Here is a 21,736-nt window from a genome sequence, read left to right on the forward strand (position 1 = left end):
AAATTTAAAAGCAAACAATGCTGTGTTGCTCAATATGGAATGCTGGAATATAAGGAAGTGAAAATTAAAGCACTGCAAAAAACATGTCAATTTGCAATAGATATGACACTAACATATATTAATATTTCTGAAAAGCCAAGAATGTCAGATTTCTAAGCACAATATGAATCACATTAGAATTAAGAACAGCTGAGCCTGCACAACCCATTATATAAGTATTTATGAAGCACAGGAAATACTCAAAGCCAGCAAGTTCAGCTGTATATATGAATACAACTAATAACTGTTATACTACATGTTATCTGATAAAAAGCCACTTTATTGACAAGATAACGGCAAATTAACAAAGTACTAGATAAGACATTGAACATCTGGGCAAAATGTAGGGGCCATTAAAAATGCCCTTTAAAACAAGGGGTCTGCTCTCATTAAAAGCTGTTCTCTTACCAAGACAGAAGGAAGGCCAATGAATTGCGAAAGCAATTCAAGTTCAGCAAAGTTTTTATTTGCTCAAAATGGTAATTTCAAATTTTGGCAAAATATCTTGAGGGGAAAGATAATCAGTGTTGTACCCAAGCTTGGGAAGAAGAAAACAAAAAACACAAGACTCAATTAGCAGCAGAAGTTATCTGAAGCTATTTACCAGATAAGATTGAAATTGCCCATATCTGGATCATCTTTCACAAAAGTCTTATTTGGAATTGTTTAAATTGTTTTCTAATATTGGTTGATAACAACTGATGAGACTCTTAAAGAAAGCCACTTAATTTAATTTACTTGGACATGAACAAATTAAAAGCAGAGTTACAGGATATAGTACTGAATGCAGATATGTCACTATAAGAATTTGTTGTGCCCTTAGTCAGTTTGATCCATTAAAATAGTAACTGGTTGTGATGAGAGAGAAGTTTGCTAAGTGTTTTCGAGTCTTAAAACAACACCACAAGATAAATCAGTGATCTGGGATGAAACATTGGAACTGAAGTGAATGAAAATGCAGGGTTAGATATTTTGGTTTATAAAAAAAAAGTATTGTTTCTTTAGCCAAGCAACCAGACTAAAATAAAATAAAAACAAAGCATATAGGAGTCCTGAGCAGTATCATAAAAACTAGCACCACATTAGATTTTTCACTTAGATTAACAACAGATCAATAGCAAATTCAGCTACACTGCAACAAAGGTGTGATCCTTCCTCCCAACCACTGCTCGAGGTGCACATGACAATTGTCACTGCCACCTTAATTATCATCCCCAGTCTCCTCTTCCTCACCACCTTTCCTCATCAAGCTACTCTGCCTTCGTATGGTGAGGAAACGATGCAGAAGAGGCTGACGTGGTAGGAAACCAATGCCCCTCAGATAGGGAAAGGGCAGAGGAGACGGCATTAAGACTGATACACTACATCCACGATATCCCAAAGTTGTAGCGATGGCACATTCCTCTGATGGAAGAACAGGAGGTCTAAGCAGCCAGACATTTTGAAATGACACCAGTAAATACATTTCAGACAATATCCTACCTCCCCTTCTCAATCTTGCTCTATACATCCCAGTTAACATTTGCTTTGTATCTGCTTTCACAGCATCCCATTTTTCTAACCACACAATCTTAGGTCCATGCTCCTGGATGCCAGCTCAGCTGCCCACCCTACTTACAAATTCAACTTACACAAATATTCATTCTTTTCAGACTCAGCCTAAATATCCTTCCATACGCTTCACCCAGACTCCTTCCCTCTTTCAGACGCCTGCAGGGATCACTCCATCCATTCCTTGGTGGTTCTGACTACTGCCAAGCACTAGATTTGGGACTGGCAAATGTCACCGGTATGTGACGCCTGAAATCCCACCATTCAATCCACCTGCTAGGGCAGTCTCCTTCAGAGCAAGGAAGGTCTCATTCCCTGCTCATCTCAGTGACCTGGTGTGGAGGACAGATTGTGAAGAGGAAGAGAAGGTCAGCACTGATATCAAAGACTAGAGCTGGAAGCAGGCAAGTGCCCATAAATACAAACACCACCAGAGCTCAAGATAAGGCGCTCAGGGAACCAGAAGAGGTCTGAATTATTTTTTCCAGGTCAATTACAGATAAGTAGGGACAAAAACCCCCACAAGCATCAGTCGTTTGTTCACACATGCAAGAGATGTAAGGGTGAGCTCCATCCAACTGGGTACCTGCTTTGAATTACTTTTCAGGGTCAACCTCGGAGATTGTGTAACAGTTTTGTTACGCTCTCTCTCTGTGGCACACTTTTACAAACCTGTAATCACAGCACTAAGAGGTGGGAACGAGAGTGCAAATCCCCATCCTTAATTGCTTTGCCTGGTTCAGAGTGGGAATTTTAATTCAAGTCTTCCACTCATCAGGAGGGTGCCTGAACCATCAGAAAACACAGTGATTTTTTTTTCTGGATCACTAACCATTAAATAGCTCACACAAAGTAGAAAAAGAACAGACTCAAATACTCATGCAGATTATTTTATGTTAAGGACATTCAAACTTCTGAGCCCAACAACCCACATACCAAACATTTCTGTAAGATCAAAAGCCATATTTTCTGCTCTCACTCACAATCCCACATCTCAACTTCATCCTCCTACCAAACATCCCCGTCACTTTATTTTCAGACTGACTGCTCTCTAAAAATTATTTGGTTTTGCTTCCTAACAGCTATATTAAAACCCATTATGAGATGAGCAATATCCAGATAGCTAGGGGATGGATCTCATGTCGAGCTGCTTGAGACAGGCATAGCTTGGAAGTCACATTTCAATAACCCATGTCCTGCAGCTGGGCACTCTCTGAGGTGTAAAAATCAAGCACTAGAAGCTGAATCTAAATTTCTATTATCCCATGCAAATGCTGTAGTCAGGTAGGAAGAGATGAGAACCTAGAAATCACACAGAATTGGCCTGTAGCTGAACAGGACATCGACATGTAACTTTTCCCAGCCTCACTTTAGGCTTAGACATAGCAGTGGCAAGGGCAGCTCTAACTGTTTTGGCCAACAAGATGCTACTCAAATTCGCAACCTAGTATTTTATACACATTGTGAATGCAGACTGCTGGCTGCAAGCAAGCATGCATGCAGCAAAGAACAGAAGAACCTGCTGTTACACTGACGCATATAAAATTTAATCTGTAATGGCTTTAAAATTAATTAAGCCTTTAAAATAAAATGAGTTTACATTTCACTGGAGATGTACTTTAATCTGCTGTATTAGAGAATAAGCAGATACGTTAAGTTTCTCAAGATACTAAATGGACAGTCAAACTGAAATGTCTCTCACCAACTCAGGACTAGATATCAAAGCACTTAAGCAACTCTATGAAAACAGGCCATGTTTTTAGGGGGGAAAAAAGCAATTGTCGACTGGTTGCTTATAAATTTGGCCCCAACTACAGAATCTCTCTCAGCGCTCCTTCACAAAGTGTTTTGCAAATACTTTCCAAAAATACTCTCCTCATTAGGCCATAAAGCAAGGAGCAGGACTGCAAGCTGGCCATCGAAATCAATTATTTGCTCTTTCACACTAGATTAAATGTTGAATAACCACCACCTTCAGTGGAGTTACAATGGTGTAAGTCAGAAATGAGGACAGAATTTAGTATAATACTTCCATTAACTCTTAGTTACAGAACAGGAGGAGATGATCTTCTGATATATTTGGAGAGTACTAAGATTGCAAATAAACTCTATTTTTGCAAATCAGAACAGAAGAGTTATGGCCAATTTTGTGGTCTTTAAAGATGCTCTTTGCTGTACATCAGTTGTTTACAGACTTAAATTTTCTCTTAAAAACATTTACCCTTGTATAACCTACTGCCTATAAGCTTGCTTTTCATTCACCTTTCCCAGACCTTTTAAGAATATTTCATGGATGCTGAGGTGTCTGAAAAACACTGCAACAGATCAAGTCGAAGTCTGGGAAATACTCACTCTGTAGCACCCATCGCTCTCAAAGACACCTGCTATAAGACTACACAAACTCCACTATACAGAAAAACCTGGCAAGTTTCGAGAAGGCATAGAAATGCTTTCAGACCCTTTACAGGCACCCTCTGTAGATGCATCAAACATCCTTCTTGCAAACATGAAGACAAGCCCTAACAGCATTCAAAACTTACCTGGGACCTCACAAACAGCAGTCAGCAGCACTAGAGATCCCAGATGTGGAGGAAACAGCTGGAGTTCCGATTTCTTCACTAGGCTGCTGGAGATTTCCCAATAAAAGTCAACGCAGCTTTCGAGCCCAACTTTTTGCTGTTCCAGCTGCACGTTGTGGATCCCTGGGGAATGCACTGGCTGAGGAATTCCTGGTAGCATGGTTTCATAAAGCAATGTATATATGTGGTTTGTTTCTTATTGTCACGGAATTAAATCTCATGTTGATCTTTACTTTGGCTAATAACGTAAGTCAAGAAGCAGAATCATACAGAAGAGATTCAATATGCCAGTGATATAGGAAAAGAACAAACTTTAGCCTGTCAATACTATTCCAGTTTCAAAGAACAGTATAAAGCCTTTGAGGTGGTGGCAGCCCCAACCAAAGCAGAGGGGAGAGACTAGAGCAAAGAGAATTTAAATGCTTCAGTCCAGGCTGTTTGGGTAAAGACATGGCAGAGCCTGTTCTTTGCTCGTTTTCATCAGCTCCATTACTTTTGCTTTCAAAGGTACAAAAGTTTTGTTATACACTATGGTTAAAAAAAAATGTTTTGCCATATAAAATAAGTACGCTTCCTTATCGCACGCTTATACCAATATATGGAAAGATTGTATATTCTAAACACGTCATTTGTCAACAGCTTGTAAATCAGTTTTTTAAAAGTAGTAACATTAGTCATTGTTTTAAACTTAACAAGTGAACACTCAAACAGGAAATATAATACATAAACAGGAACAAAGTCTTTAACACAGCATTCAGTAAATACACCAGTCAAAGTCTGGCCAGTCTGTTAGTAACCATCATCAACAGTTCTAAACACAACTGTTGGTTGTACAGCGTACGTACTCCCAGTGACGTTTGTCTAGTTTGCTACCGAGCAATGGAAAACGTGTTTTTTTTTCCCCCTACTACCCTTTAGCAGTAATGTCTTTAAATCTAGTCTCCTTCCTCTCCAAATTTTTAGGATCCAAAACCTTACTGCAACTTTTGGTTGTACATTACTCTCATGACTGAAACCAAATGCTTTCAGTTCCCATTTGTGTGCCAGGAATAGTCATATACGTCCCCCTCATTCAACTTTTATTAGTAGTAAATGGGACACCGAGCAGATTCAGTTGCAAAACATGACCTATATTTGGTCCATTTTTGTATCTTAGTCAGTACACGAACTTGAAGAGGAAAGGTGAACCTTTCCGAAAGCCCTGAAGGGGCTGCACTGGAATCTGAGCAGAGAAACCCAACTACTCATAGCTAAAGACCAGTTTGTTCCCCCTTCTGAAGTCCAGCTCTAGAGTGGGTTTTATGCTTATATTTACTGGTAAAAATCACATTACAATTCATGAGACATCTGAACTCCTATTTGTGGGGGCAAATTTGAGTACCAAACGCATTACCTGAATCACGTGCACCAGAGAAGGGAAAAGGAGTAGAAGAGACAGACAAACATTGAGAGAAAATGTGTAAAGTGGTATTATGTTATTAAACCATTACATTAGAAATAAACAGAACATAAACAAAAAAAAAGGTTTTAACCAGGTTTAACTTTTTTCTTTTTTTTAAATTCAAATTGACCCAAAGCAAAAACTTACATTGCAAAGGAAGAACAAAATACATTATGGTATTGGTAACACAGTGTTGCATGGAAGCTAGACCCGTGGGCAGGCTGCAAGCTGCTCTTGTCACAATGTCATTGGGGACTCTTGACAAGATTTAACTGAGAAAGTTAGGATCCAAATTTTTGCATCTAGCCCAGGTCCACCCTGGTGAACACGCTACATACTCTCTTTTGCCTCTGGGTATTTATCTGATGAATTTGTCCAGATGTGTTCTCCTATGATTGCCAACTAGAGCCAGAAATCTGAATTTTCCACGCTATCCCGAGGAAGCCAGAGTTATTCCAAACACGATTGATAAAGAATTTTTTTTTTAAAAAAACAAAACAAACCCAAAATAAAACAAAAAAACACTCAAGAGCTTTTCAAACTAACAAGTATTGTCTATAATGTAAATAGTTTAGAAATATGGTAATTAAATAATCTAAAAAACACTCTTACTCTGCTGTACATTTATAAACATAAATATTTACAAAAACTTTCTGCTTTGTTTTAAAGGATGAGGTTTGCAGTTTGTTAATGATCAGAGTCTTTTACTCATATTGATTCTTTGGTGTATTTGCCAATTTTTTAAGGTTTAATAAAAGTGTTCAACTGTGAATTTTAAGGTAATGGAACTAGGCTACATAACAAGTCTATATTATGCACTTCTCCTTCCACATTCTAGTCCAAATGAAAAACAAAGTTCAGTTTGTTCTGTAAAGTATTTGTGCACAATATTTAAAATAATAATAATAAAAAAGACCAGATTCCCCATTACTGAAATTTGGGCAGGATTAACAATGAATAATCATACTTCACTCGCACTCGAGCACATGTATAACTTAAGATAGTGAACGGGACTATCAGTAGGTTCGGAGACACATGTGCTGCGGTGGCTTGCTGAATCCAGGTCAGAGAAACCAGCTACAAGAGATGGCTTAGCATTGTAAGAAAGGGTGAGGGCTTCCCTCCGCCTTGGGGAGGGGAGAGAGGATAGGGTGAAAATTAATTTAAATGAAAGCCTTTTTACTGGCCTGAAATGTATCTGTGTTCCCTTTAGATGTCAGTTACTTAAAAGAAATAACCAAAAAACAAACCTCAAACAATAAATAATGGAATTACACATTTCTTCATTAAATAGCATTCTTGTTGCCAACAAAGTCTTCCATAATTTTCTTCAGTCACAGCGACAGAACAAATAATTTGCCTTAATATAGACTGCAACTAAAATATACTCTCGATTACCTTAGAAAATATTACGGTAAAACTTCAGTGGGGAAGGACATTGGTTTAGACCAACTTACAAGTGTAGTGAACAATACTAAGTGGTTTTGTTTTTTTTTTTTTTTTAAAAAAAGGAAGAAATTTTAAGGTTCTGATCTCGTGTCACAAAACTGAAGATTCATGCTTGAAACCTGCCAGTCAATTCTTAACATCTGTCCTGTCTCAGTACTGCAGAGCTTAAAGATCATAACGGCTGATCTTTCTTGCTTCAGTAGAAGCCGACAGACACCATCATGCACACAAGCTCACAAGCATACCCCCAGCCATGCTCTCAGGTTGTCCCTGCTACAGTGCCACCACCATTCCATACAACCTGGAGGAAGCACTATAAAGCTCTACTGCCTAGAGGTGACCGCCGCACAGACTGCGTGGTGTTAAGGTTGGACATACTTGCTCGCTCGTGCTGCTGAGACATGAACTTTTGGTCACTGCTCAAGCAGGCTGAACTTGAACCGATACAAGTTGGAGATAAAAAGGTTCAACATCCCATTACCAATCCTCTGAGCCATGAATCTCCAAAATCACTTATTGTTTGGAAACCTGATGCAATGCCAGGCACAATAGGGAGAGATAATCCTCCTTGCTTGCCATAGTTCCGGTGCATTCATTATCAGTGATAAGGTTCGTGCTCAAGGAACTGGAGTCCAGGGTTATAAGATATTAAAAGGAACTAGCGCAGTTAAATAATATGAGTATACCTGCTTCACCTTGCTTTTCATATTTTTAATATTAAATATTTTGAAAGTGACAGTGTTAAACTTAAGTCACCACCGTTCCTTTCATCTTCCCACTTCCACTCGTATAATTGGTACAGAAGCACTCCTGATATTAGAGAGGCTCTTTCGGAGCCAGTAGGATGGCAAAACAAAAGTAGAGGACACTGGCAAGAACCTTATGATGACTCAGTAATCCTTTGAAAATAAAGAGAGTGAAACAACTGCACATTTTGGCCCAATCTTTTTTTGATAGCAAGAACTCTTTTTTTTATGATCAGAAACAAAACTCTTTAACAGATCTTTTTAATACCTAGTATGAAAAACACATTCAGTAGCCGAATTTCAGTACTCCTTTCAGTTGCTGCTTTCAGATTAATTGGAAACCACTTAATGTTTGCAAAATTTAAATTTGCAATATGAATGGGGCTTTTCTTGTTAGTGCACATACAAAATGCATCTTAATAACTTATGTGCTCTTCCCACTCTCTAACCTGAAACAAACAGAATTTCACAGCAACCAAAAAAAAATTTCAGCCTTAAAAAAAAAAAAGGGGAGGGGGGTGTTAGCCAATTTCTTTTCTTTTTTTTTTTTTTTAAATGGACTGAGAACCCGTAGATAAAATTTCAACTGAAAGTGAAATAAAGCAGGTTATACATTCATGAAATTCAGGGAGTAATAATGAACAGCAACTGCCACTTCACTTTAGTAATGTCACGTCAACACTACAGCGAGGCAGCAGTTCCTATTCTCACAAATAATGCTCTGAGACTAAATGAGGAATAGTGTGTGTGTGGGGAATCACACATAAAGGGAAAATACATCAGAAAGATTATTGCACAAGAGGCACTGTATGAGAAACAGAATACATTGGCTTCAAAAAATCTAAATTTGTTTACTCTTAAGTTAATGTAAAAAATACAGAGGCTATGCCTCTTTGTAGTGTACTGTCACTGTTAAAAATAGACTTACAAACAGCCGCCCATTTAACAGGGAATGTCAGGAAAGAAGAGTGCCTGAATTTTATGGGCATCCCAACTACAGTAATTAGGAAAAGAATAATATAAAGAGAGCCAATGTATAGACCCTCAAATTGAATAGGGTAACTGCATTTTTTCTTTAATTTCCAAATTATATTCATACAGTACCCTAGGACATGTTGATTATCAACTCTTCCCTCTATCCTGCAAAAACATACACCCTGGCAGAGACAAGTCCCAACAGACAACAGGGCTCTGAAGGTCTTTCTACTGGTATCCTTTTGCAGGACTGGTGCCTTGATTTCCAAACTTTATTTTCTTGAATAATTGCTCAGCATGCCAATTCAAACCAACCACTCCCTTGAGAGGCTACCTTCCATCTCCACTGCAAGTCTGCACACTTAATGTGAAAACAAACAAACAAAAAACCAACAGCAATTTTTAAAATGTAATATTGTATAGAAAGCTTGGACCTTGTAAACTTGGACCAAGAAACCAAAAATTAAGACCTTCTAGCGTGTGGTATAAAAAAACCCAAGGAAGTGTATACCTGCCTTCTGACTTCACAGAAAAATCAGAATTTGCATAGGATATACTTTGTGCAAGGCAACAAGCCTCTTCAGTATCTGGAATATAACTAATCTTGCTCAGAGTTCTTCTCTTCATGGATATCAGATATCATCAAATTTGTGTTTTAAGTAGTCTTTCATGACCTTGGCAATGGGTAGTTCATCAAGTAGTTTTAGGTTTTGAAGGCCTATACACTGACGGATTTTAATTCGGCATAGATCTTGCAAGTTTCTGGGCTGTCCTGAAAAGACAAAAGGAACACATAAAAGTAAAATTATCACATTTTAAACATACTTTAAGAGATTATTTACTCAGAAAAATCACAGATGTTTGCTGTTTTCTAAGAGGCGGAGGGAAGGGAAAAATCACAAGAGAAAAAAGGGTGGAAGTTAATACCTTTCTAATGAACAATAATTCAATGAAATCAAGGGTTGAATCCTAGAAACATTTTTACATGGACATAATTTTACTGATGCCAGTGTAAAGTGACATTATCCATGTGAGGATTCCCACGAGGTGGCAACATACACTTAAGCACTGTAGAACAGCATAACTCCTCCATTTAATTTTTTGTGGATTTTTTTTTCTATCCTTGTATCACTTGGGGAAAAAAAAACCCCTCAGTCTCACTTCTTTTCAAAAATTAAGATGAACACTTCTATGTTCAACTGTAACAGGACTAGGCAGTCTCCTTCGAGAGTGAGGCTTTATAAAAGTTATTCAAGGATCGTGTGGCAGAGTCAAAGATTTTTTTTTCCCCTTCTAATGAAAAGGAGAAGCGATTAGGTTTTGGATACAGCCACAACCTTGTCAAACAGAAAGAGATGAAAATATGAGTTAACCACTGTCCACAGAGGAAAAGCTCTACTGACATCACATGAACTTCAGAATTTCTGGCAAGGATTTTCCAAAATAACTGGTTCCTTTTCAAACTTATTCTTAACAGGAAACTGTTCAAACACCTTGGAAAACGGTCCCCCATGCAACATAACATAAGAAAGGTTAATCTAGCCTTGTATCTGGAAGTACCCAGCAATGGATCCCAAGGAAGAAGGAAAGAAAGAAACAGCAGAACAACAGACATTGAGAAATCCTGTCCCAATATACCCTTCTAGCTTTCAGCACCGGTGCCTTTGGGCCTTCCTAAACCAGAGATTGCACACAGATCTATGCCTAATAGCTGTGAATGGCCTGCCCTTTGTAAATCTGTCTAATGTTTTTTGAACCCATTCATACTTTCAGTATCCAAAACATCCTGTGGCAACAAATTTCACAACATAATTAGGCGTTGGCTGGAAAACTACAAAGTGCTTTTATTTATTTTAGATCTGCTTCCTGATCACCTCATTGCATGCCTACCATTCTCTGAGTTACAAAAAAAATAACGAATAATTGTTCTCACGCCAGTCATGATTTTACATACCTTTATATTAATCTCCGTCCTCCACTCATGCTCGGTACCTCTTTCCAAAGCTGAAAACTCTATTTAATAACCTCGCACCGCGGGAATCACTCCAAACCTCTGACCAAACGCTGCCTGCCTTTGTGCTTCTTCCTCATTCTGCTATATTTTTTTTTTTAAATTACCCAAATAACACATTGAGGGTGTGGTAATCAATATTTTGATCATCGACTTCACTGTGTCAAGGCTTGGGAAAAAAAGGCTTACACAGTTATGGCACCTGATGGCTGTCCAAGTCAAAATACTCAGCACCATGAACAATGTAGGTGCTCATGCAGGTATCAAGATAATCTGTTGCCAACAGAGCAACTTACTGCAGTCTTTTATTATCTGTATAATTGTTAATGGTAAAAGACAGCGCTTGCTTTTGCAAAGAAAGTCACGGCGATTTTATTGAGCTGACTGCTTGAATCAATCATTTCTTTAAAAAGCAGTATAAAAGCTACTTTAAATAACTTAGATGGACGTTTCCACCTAGCTTTCCTGAGCTGCCACCAATTAAGCAGGACATCTTTGAAAAAGGAAATGCCTTCCGTACGGGGCTCGATGCGGGCAGGCTTTACGGTGGACAGTAGGATGCTGTCAGCTCACGGGGCACAAACCTGTTTGGAGGAGACAGGAGGGTTTTTCTCACCCGACCCATCCCCAGAGCTGGCTCTGGAACCTGTCCCTTCTTCCATCCTCCTCCTAGTTCAGCAACAAACCTTCTATAAGCTAAATAGACATTGACATTATGAGTTTATCAGACTTTCCTGGTAAGCACGTAGTAAAGAGATTACGAAACTATTTCCTGTTTTCTACTTTGGGCATTCTGTACGTGGTTTCAGTTACCCTTTATAGCAAGTTCCTCCTTTTTCCCTCTGCATGGGTTTTTCTATAGAAAAGGGCTGACAGACAGGTATACACCAGGATTTATCTTAAGCACTAAAATTATCCAAGGTAAGCTAGCAGAAGTAATGCATGAAAATAGTCTCAGTCTGTTTTTAAAGAAATTAGATTTGAAATTGAAGAACATAAAAATTTGAGTTTCCTTCATATAAGTTTAAAATACTTTTATTATACTTATCACCACAGTATCTGAATGTCAATTTATTTTTAATTATATCTTTCAGCCATGACTTAGAATACAGACCATTAATTACTTTGTCCACTGGTGGTTTCTTCTTAGCAATTTTTTTTTTCCCCACCTGAAGGAATGAATTTATACAACTCGGACAACAGCTGAAAGCTCAAGCTTTAGGGAAAGAAAAGTTACTTTTGGTAAGAAACCAAGCAGAGGAATCTTTATGCTGATGAAGTAATAGTTCTAATGCTTTAAATGTGAACACAAACAGGGTTCAGAAAGGATGCACCTTTTCAAAAGTAAACTGCAAACAGCAGCAGTTAGAGGGTATAGAGGACTACAGATCTATATGTGTATTTTCTGTAGTAGAGTACACAATAATACAGCTATGAGACACTGATTTCTGGTTTCAGAAATGAATGCCTTTTAATTAACATCCTATGGGTTTTTTGAGAACAAAATGGAACAGACAACTTAAAATACCCAGAAGAAATTGGTCATCAGTTAATTCAAAAAGACCCGATTATCAGATGTATGAGATTTTCCCCTGACAAGCCTAAATATTTCCTGGCAACATGTTAACAATGGACATTTCCAGTGTTAAGCACCAGTTGCTACATCTAGTGGCTGTTAGTGTCTTAGGTCACGCCTTGCAAATTCCAGGGTTATTAATGCATTTGTGATTTATTAGAAACGGTGTCTAGAACACTTACTCATTCTTGGTTGCATCTGAATGAAAAAGAAAAAAAAATAAAGGATTACAGACCAATGTCAGTGAACCTTGGTTTGGCAAATGAAAAATGTTATTAGTAATCTGGCAAAGACAAGTTAAATGATTAATAAAGTTCTGTTTAAAAACAATTAGGAAGTAGCAACTTTGGTTATATCCTGCATCACAAGTGTGGAAAGTTATTTAGGCAAATAAGCTAGAAAGGAAGAGATTTAGAAAGAAAAAAAATGAACATAAAAGGTTAAGACTGACCTAATTACCACCATCATGCAAAACAGTGACATAAAACTACTGATCACCTTAAAAAAACCCCAACACATCCCTGATCTGGTCTCAAAGGGACACCTTGATGATGGCAGTGCTGTTATTCTGGAGCAGCCGGGTTATTGTTAGGCTGTTACACAACCCGAGTTACCACCACGGCAGCAAACACCTGCCGCGGTTGTAGAGCTGAAGGTTTGCTAACGTGTTCACTGGAACAACTTCAGTCGATTTATTGTGCAAGCTTTATAGCGATAGTCAAATAAATTAGAAGTATTAGTTACAGGGGAAAAAAAAAAAAAAAACAGAGATGTATAGTTCATCTTTTGTCTTCCACAGCTCATGCTATGTGTTGTAATGAAAAGCAGAAATCCCCACCAACGTGCTTCTTGTGTATAGTTTCCCCAAACATGACAGAAAAGTTGCTTCCAAACAGAAGAAAAGTAAAACATAGGGTTATAAAATAAAGAGGAATTCCTTTTTGATTTTTTTTCTCTCTAGAGCCAGCAGACTTCAGTATATATAAATTTAAACATTTTCCTAACTCAGTTCTTCAACTACTAACAAAGCAAGCTCCTGAGCTCCCCCTCCCCCTGAAATAATTAATAATTATTTTACTTAAATAATGAAATAAGCCTTTTAAATTATTATTAATAGATTGGCCTTCTCTGGTAAAGCAAGTGAAAAAATGCATGTTTTAACAGCAATAAATTATTACAATTAAACCTCAATCTCCACTCAATACTCCATTCCTTTCCTTTTTGCAGTTTCAGGATTTTTCTGCTATTCTATCTGGGATTTTGCTGTTCTATTCCAGAGACAGACAAAACTTACATTTAGGAGTTACTACCTATACAAAGAGCTGTATGTCATCGTTACAACTGCTCCACAGCTTATGCATTTAGATTTGTGCCTGCCCATTTTTCCTATGCAGACCATGCTCCCCAAGAAATAAAATCCTAACTCACCTCATAGGTCTATATTTAAGGATCATTTAGGCGTTATATTAGGCATAGTACTTCTGACAACACTGATTTTTAGGGATTCTCACCCGGTTTTAAGCAAAAGCATTGTAAAGGCAGAAAGGGGGAATCCCTACCAGTTTCCTCCACTGAAGATACAAGAGTACCTGCGCAAAGCAAAAATCATGAACTGACCTGTTCTGTTACCCAGCAGAAAACTTAGGAGTAACTGAAATTAATACCCTTGTAGGCTGCAATAAGATCCTCTCTGATGTATTGTTCTACCTACTAAAAAAAAAAAGTACTTTTAAAAAAAATAATCAGTGTCATTGGTTTGAAGTAGATAGACAGTTTCTGAAGAAGTTAAAAAAAAAAATCAGTGGCATATTTCAGAAGCCGCCCACAGTTTTCTCTGCAATATTAGTACATTTCTCTAGAAAAAAGCTGACTGTGGTATTTCTCAAACTGAGCCTCTGCCTCCCCTGGGAACTGTGAAAAGCTGAAAACAGTAGCAAGAAACCATTTGGTAGTTTCTTTTTAGCTACAAAGGAAACTTAAAAATAAAAGTTTTGTGAAACATTAAACAAAAAGTTGAAACCAAGCTGATGTATGGCTGGCAGCAGCTCAGTTCCTCTAGAGTATCAGAATAAATATTTATATCCACAGCTAACTATTAAATCCATCCCTTATTTCACAACTGTGAAGGAACTCAGCTACTGCCAGCAATTAAATTTAGTTACGATTTTGTTGGCTTTTGGGTGGGGAATTAAAAAAAAATAATTGAACTTAACTGGAAACTCACACCTACCAGCCCAGAAACACATTGAAGAAGATGCATGAAAAAACCCAGGATCATACTGAGAGGATGCGATCACCTAGTAAATGGCTGTTGCTGAGCTGAATGGGAATTCAGCTGTTCATTGCAATAGGAGTAGGTCTAACAGTTTAGGAAATGCATTGCCTTGTACTCTATAAAAAAACAGTGGAATAACTAGAGAGGATATTTGGTTTTCCAGCATTCAAAATGCCAGAAAAATCCAGTATCAAGAATCTGTAAGTCTGAAATATTAATGTAAGACACGCAGGACTGAATTTAGAGAGAAAGAATTACAGAGTGTTCACTGACAAAGTGAACAAACTCCTTGAACAGTATCTAGCTCAATAGGATAAAGAGAGCTTTTAATTCTTTTCAACTGGATATCATACAAGTTATTTTAAAAGTTCTAGTTTAATTTTGTGTTCAGTATGCCTCTGTTAGAATACTTGAGCTTGAAGTATGTTTTCATTGCTCTTTGAAAAATAATTCTCCACAATGAGTTTTAGATGTCTATTAAATTTCAATATTTTTGGCACAGAAAATATGTACCAAGGAGGAGTGTATTTTGGACTGAAAATTTATATATGGGAAAGCAGAATGCCAGTAAAGCTCAATGTTAAGTATAACAGGTGTATTTAGCAATGAAATTAAGATTGAATATGGTTGTATAAATTGGGGGTTTTTATATTTTGTAACATTTCTACAAATTCAGTCTTACTGAAATTGCTATGAAAATTCAGCTAAGAATTTCAATACCATAATGTTTATCTATTTTTAGGAGACAGTAAATAAAGTGCTCTGAACGTAAAGACAGGCTTAAGATGCATTGTTACACTCTTTTTACATTATAACAGAGTACAGCATAGGTGTGCAAATGGGAGCGGGGGGTGGCTGTACCTTACATATAAAAAATATATATTTTTTTAATTTTTTTTTTTTTTTACATAGGCCTCTTCAAAAAACTCTTCCAAAGTATACACCTGTATATAGATATATAAAAATGATTCAACTGCGTAATATAAACAGTCAATTGCACTCTGATTTAGTAGCTATATTTTTCACTATCATACTAGGCAATTCTGAGTTGAGAGTTAAACAATTATTTGAAAGGTACCTTCCCTCTTTCTAGAAAGAAAAAAAATTGGGCTATGTCTTTATAAAGGTATCAAAAACTATGCTGGTCTTTAACAAATAGGTACCTGCAATATGCAGAAAGTAATCATGATTCAGATGGTATTTGTTTATCACTGATCCGGCTAAGATGAAAACTATAAAATAACCCTCTTACCCTAGTTCCCTGCATAACTCTGGATGACAAAGCAGACCACATTCATTAGTGCAAGATTTCCAGCAGCACCCAAGGAAGCAGACAAAGCTTGCAATTCCAATACAGTTCTTCTATGTTAAAACAAACATGAAGATACTGTTTCCTTTGCAATTATCCGTGTAATAAAATACGCAGAAATCTACTTAATTCACTATGACACTTCTGTATTCATAGAAGTTTAAACTATGCAGAGACCCTTTTAAAAATGTTCTTCCAGTAAAAAAAAAAACCCTAGTGAAAAGTTATCTTTATTTCGCAAAGGAATAGAGACAGAGGATGTATAAGAGTTTCCTTAACAGGATTTTTGTCTAAATTTTTCTGCACATTTACAGTGCTGTATAAATCTAAACACAAAATTACACTGTCTAGTCAAAGCCAAAGATTTACCCTTTGAAAAATTAAAAAAAGGAATGCAGATTAAATATTTGTAGTTTAATTCATTTGGTGTCCTTTAGCTCTTGTTCCAGATCTGAAATTAGTTCTTTGATACCTGTTAACATAGATGCCATATTACGACACTACTGTGGCCATATCCATCTACTTAGCTATTTGCCTGGACACAGACAAGCAACTCGCATAGCTAGTCATAGACTCTCTTGTCCGCTATGTTATCTGACCAGTGATTAAATTAAATGAGAGCTATGGGGAGGGGAAAGGGTTCAAGCCTTTTTTTATTCCCCTTTTTGAGATCATAATTGAATTTCTAGTGTCTTAAAGTTTATTTAAACCTTTAAGTATTTTTCTAATACTTGCATTTTTTCCTACTGCCAGCATTCTCTTTATAAGCTTTAGTATTCTCAAATCCCATTCAACTTCAGCTTCAACATAATCCAGGACTGTAATTGCACATGTTAATTCTGTAGACATATACACTACCAAAAAAAGTCTATATGTATCTCTGTCTTCATATATATTACATACATGCATCTCTACTTTAATTTTGCATTAGTGTATTCAAAGCTTAACCCATTGACGCTCCCGAAGAGGCAGGTTCAGATCTCATGAAACTGAAGCATTATACTGAAATGCTCCAAAACAACTCTTTATCAGATGATCTCAGGTACTATGGTGGTTGCCAATAAATGTTTTTTGGAGTAAGAAAGTGTAATACAGATTAGGAAAAGGAAGGTGATTAATAAATCATTGAGCAATTTTAATCTTCAATATTGTTTTTTCACAGGAAGACTTTACTCATTTTTGTATTGTAAAAAAGAGGGGGCGGGGGGAGGAAGACATGAGTGACTGTCTAAACACCAAGTCAACGGCAGACTCATGATGAAAAACTTTTTTCATAACTTCCAGCTTTGTGCTTAAATACTGAGATACAACTACAGAATAACTTCCTTCCTCTTGGAATTATTCTAGGAGCAAAGGAATCTCTACCTGTAAGCAGGAAGAATATCAGACCTTCAGGGTCAAAACCCAAAATCCAATATCTTCTTGCAGACTCTCAGGGCCAATACTGAGTATTTCTGAGAGCTTGGTTTCTTGCCTGTTATTCACAGCCGGGGACCTGGGCTAAAGGCTGCGATTATTACCGATTACAATACCTACCAAAACAAAAAGAAATTCACATACGATGTTTTCTGAGGAACTGAAACTGTACAAATATATTTTCTAAGTATAAAAAAAGCTACTTATATCTTACATGTAGACTGCTAAATAGGATCCCATTTATATGAAGCATGCAACTGCTTTCACTTGAAGACACAGATCAGTTTGATAACTTTCATAATTCACATATATTAATCTTTAAGCTTAAAAATTTTAATCTACTGCAAAAGTAAAAACTAATCCCTGTTTTGCTATCGGATATACTCTTCAAAACTTCGGATGCACATATAAAACTTACAGCTATGGATTTTTATATTAAGCACTTAGTATAAAGTTCAAATAAACAAACTAGAAATTCCCATTAAGCCCTACGACCAAGGCACTGTTACCAACTGCAAGAGATAATTTCAGGAATACTTCCACTAGAAGAATTCTCTAAAAATTTTGTACATTTTTCTTCTAGTAAATACATATTGCAAAAGACTCAGAAACAAGATTCTTCCCCGAAGTGCTACAGTGTGAGATCTCAACAATTCCCTGTACACAGTCTGATCTAATTGGGAACTCCGCTACCAAAATCCCAGCTCACTCTTTATCCATTTCATCTCTCCTACACCATCTTATTAAAGTGATTATTCACGAAAGCCGTGGAAGACAGTGTTTGGATATTTATAATAAGGGCAGCAGAGTCTGTTTATAGCTGTTTGTAAACATATATTCATAATAATTTTCCTCAGAAGCACAAAGTTGAAGTGTTTTTGTCAGCACTAGTCCTCCCTGCTTTCCCAGTTCTCCCTCCGTCAGCACAAAACTGGGATAGTTCCAACACTGTTATGCCGGCCCCAAATCTAAGCTACTTTTTTGTAGCAGAACTTACTTCTCACTTAACATTAAACCCTTAAGGTATGGAATCTGCAACCTAAAAGTAAGTTACAGTACCAGTTCCCAACTTTCTGAATTGCTCTTTAGACACTGAGGAAGCACTTAAGCAGTCTAAGCCTTCATGCTTACCAGTACATTCTAAGACTGAAAAACTGCAAGTCTCGATATTATATCATCTAATAACAACCCTAATGGTGCTACTATATAGCAAGAGGCTTCCAAAAAAGGAACCAGAAAGAAAAGCATTTGAATGAGAAGGGGCAGGTAAATCAAAACAAAATCTATTAGTTGCTTGTATTTCTTATTATCAACTTCCACCTTTCCAAAAATTCTCTTTCAGATAAAAGCAAAAACACCACCACAAATCATGAAGACAAAAATGAAATTCCAAATGCTTATTTGTGTCAGCTACTGACAACAGATCTCAGCTGATTCACCCCCAGCCCACACTAAATTTAAGTTTCTTAGCAGAGTATATAGGGTGCTTAATTCTCATTAAAAACTACCACATCAACAAAACATAAAAGCAACTGTAGGGGGAAAAAAAGGATATATGAAATACCCCATCCTCTGTAGCACAAAGATCATCCTAGTTGGATGGTAATTTATCAGGCCATCTTAACACGTTTGAATTAGCAAACTCCTACTAATTGCTAATCAGCAATTCCTAAATGCTTTAGGCAATACTATAATTATGAAACACTATTCTAGCATTCAGTGGTGAATGAGAGGGGAAGAGAAAACTTTCAGTAGATCTAGTACACCAAAACCTGATAATCAAAAGTAACCAGAATATTAGGAGCCTAATAGTCTCTTTAAATACCAGAAGTCAAGACGAGTTCAAATCTCTTTCATATTTCAAAGACATCAACAAAATCAAGTCAAAGCTACGCAGCACATGAAACCCCTTCTTGGTTGCACAAATAAACTATGCCATTTTGTTGTCTGGTGTAGGGGAGAGAAGGAGAGAGAATGCGGGAGAACACAAAGCAGCAAAAGCTCTTTTCTGCCCTAGTCGTAGTGCCAGATGAAAAAGCCAGCAACTGCAGAGTATTTGCATGGTAATTAAGAAAAAAAAGCAAAAGACACTAAAAAACCCAAACAAACAACAAAACAAAACCCAAACCCCCAAACATCTTATGTGCTAATGCCATTAATAAAATGAGATTTTACAGTTCACTTTTAAAAAAAAATGAATGCTTCCTGTAGATATTTAAACACAACTAATTTAAACAAAATATACTTAACATTAGCACCTTTGCCGAGTAAGAGATTCCCAGTATCACAATCCCTTCACCTTCCCAGAAACTTTCTAGTGCATTTAAATAGCATCAAGGGGTAGAGAGGAAGCATTTTTTTCTGGGGCTAAATTCAAAGAAGGCTTTTAGAGGACACTGTGTCCTGTGATTAACTTCTCTTACATACATACTTGTCACTTCTTGTAAGAAATCCAGACAGGGTCGGCTACTTCCAGAAATACTTATTGAAACAGCCAGTGGGGTCTGTCCTTCATAGTTCCTTGTGTTAGTGTCTGCTCCATAATTATACAACATTTGTGCACAAAGCACATCATCTCTAAGAGCAGACAAGTGTAAGGGTGTCTGTCCATCTTCCAAGCGACCCAAGTTTGTATCCGCCCCTCTCTGAAGGAACATTCGGCAGTAAGAGTGATTGCTTTTGATCACAGCGTATCGTAACAGGAAACCATTTTGAATGTCGATGTTGGCATTGTGATCCAGAAGGATTTTCACACAGCTTGACCTCTCTCGGATAATGGCCAGCTGAAGCGGTGTAGTACCTTTATCACTGAGCGGATCAACCTCAGCCTTGAACTCCAACAGGAGCCTGACAAATGAGTCTCTGCCATAGTGGGCTGCTACATGGAGGGGAGTCCAACCATCGTTGCTTTTTGCATTAATAATGTCACTTCTATATTCAGATTCCAACATCAAGCGTGCAATCCTCGCTCGGCCATGCATGGCTGCATAATGCAGAGCAGTGAAGCCTCCAATTAAGTCCTTAACTGTGGGATCAGCTGAAGTTAAAATAAAATTAAAAAATAATTAGAAGGCATTACAGTAAACCAGTGCTGCAAAAAAATAACCAAATGGTTGAATGTTAGTATTTTCAGGGATAGCATGACAGGATTTTTTGTACTTCAAACTAATTCTTGCTTTCATGAACATGCTATTTTTAAGAAAAAGTTAAATTATATTTAAGAAAGAGTTACACAAAAAAAAAAGGCTTTTCATATACATATGTTTCCATTTGACAAATAGTTTTCCACATCTTCCTAGCACTCTTAGGCTAATTACTCAAATCTCTCTGTCCATCCAGTTTTCCTCCAGCTCTACAATATTACATTTCTTTCTCAATGTTCAACTTTTTTATTTTCCCTTGTGTTGCTTCTTGGTCTTAAAAAGAAGCATGTGTAGAAACATCTGCTGTCCCAAATTGCGGATGTTTTGTGGTCTGGCAGGACTATATTGTTTTTAGAGTGTAATACTGTATTAGGTAAAATGCGTCTCTCTGGTCTGCAGGATTTCCAAAGCATGTAGGATATATGTTATTTTAGATTATCTTGATAAAGTCTGTTTTTATAGATGATGAATCTGTTCTGAATTTATAGTTTTACAAAAATTTAAGATTTTACAAGAATGTAAGCATCCACTTATGGAAGGAGTCAGGAAAAATATTAGTGCAGAATACAAATTATTACACGGATTATTCCCCCTCCCCCCCCCAACACGGGACAAAAACTCAGTCTGATTTAGGAATTTAAAAACTAAAATAATCAAATCAATTTACTTAATTTCCTCAATACACCCAGACTTCTAAAGCAAGTGACTATTCCTATGTACCAAATTAATTACCAAAGGAAAGGTGCCTGCCTCATTACCATTTCTCAGCTACAGAACAAGTCAGGCTGCGAGATTTCTCCTTCCACCATCCATAGATGCTGCCTGTGAGACACTAAAAAGTACAAACTACAGTTTGGAAGTTTGAGGCACTTTCCTAACCCAAGTCTCCTAGCAGGTAAAGACAGATACTACCTGCAGAAGACACTAGCCTTAAGCTGACACATTTTCAATACTCCTGTGTATCTACTGAAACAACTGCTGGGGTCTGTCCTTCACAGTTGCTTGTGGTGTTGTCTGCTCTGTAATCATACAACATTTGTTCACAAAGCACATCATCTCTAAGTGCAGACAAACATAAGGGTGTCTGTTCACCTTCCATAACCTTGACAGCCCTGTCCTTGCATCCTGGCACATTGAATTCTTTGTAATTTCCTCATCTATACATACTGTGTTTAGAGGGAAAGTAGGAGTGGTCAGGGTGTGGGTGGACAACCCCAAAAAAGAAA

General features: G+C 37.2%; 1 protein-coding gene across 3 annotated transcripts in view; it reads right to left on the reverse strand.

Annotated features, from left to right (window-relative positions):
• Window positions 1–8,338: 8,338 nt before the first annotated feature.
• ASB7 (ankyrin repeat and SOCS box containing 7) overlaps window positions 8,339–21,736 on the reverse strand; it is a 28,723-nt gene continuing 15,325 nt past the window's right edge. For all 3 annotated transcript variants that reach the window (XM_072870195.1, XM_072870196.1, XM_072870198.1), the window contains 2 exons: window positions 19,799–20,404; window positions 8,339–9,552 (listed from right to left, as the gene is read on the reverse strand). In XM_072870195.1, coding sequence (XP_072726296.1) covers window positions 9,413–9,552; window positions 19,799–20,404 — 746 coding nt within the window. In that variant the 3' untranslated portion in view covers window positions 8,339–9,412. The remainder of the gene's footprint in view (window positions 9,553–19,798; window positions 20,405–21,736) is intronic.

This window comes from Ciconia boyciana, chromosome 8, assembly GCF_034638445.1.
Source record: "Ciconia boyciana chromosome 8, ASM3463844v1, whole genome shotgun sequence".
Taxonomy (NCBI): Eukaryota; Metazoa; Chordata; class Aves; order Ciconiiformes; family Ciconiidae; genus Ciconia; species Ciconia boyciana.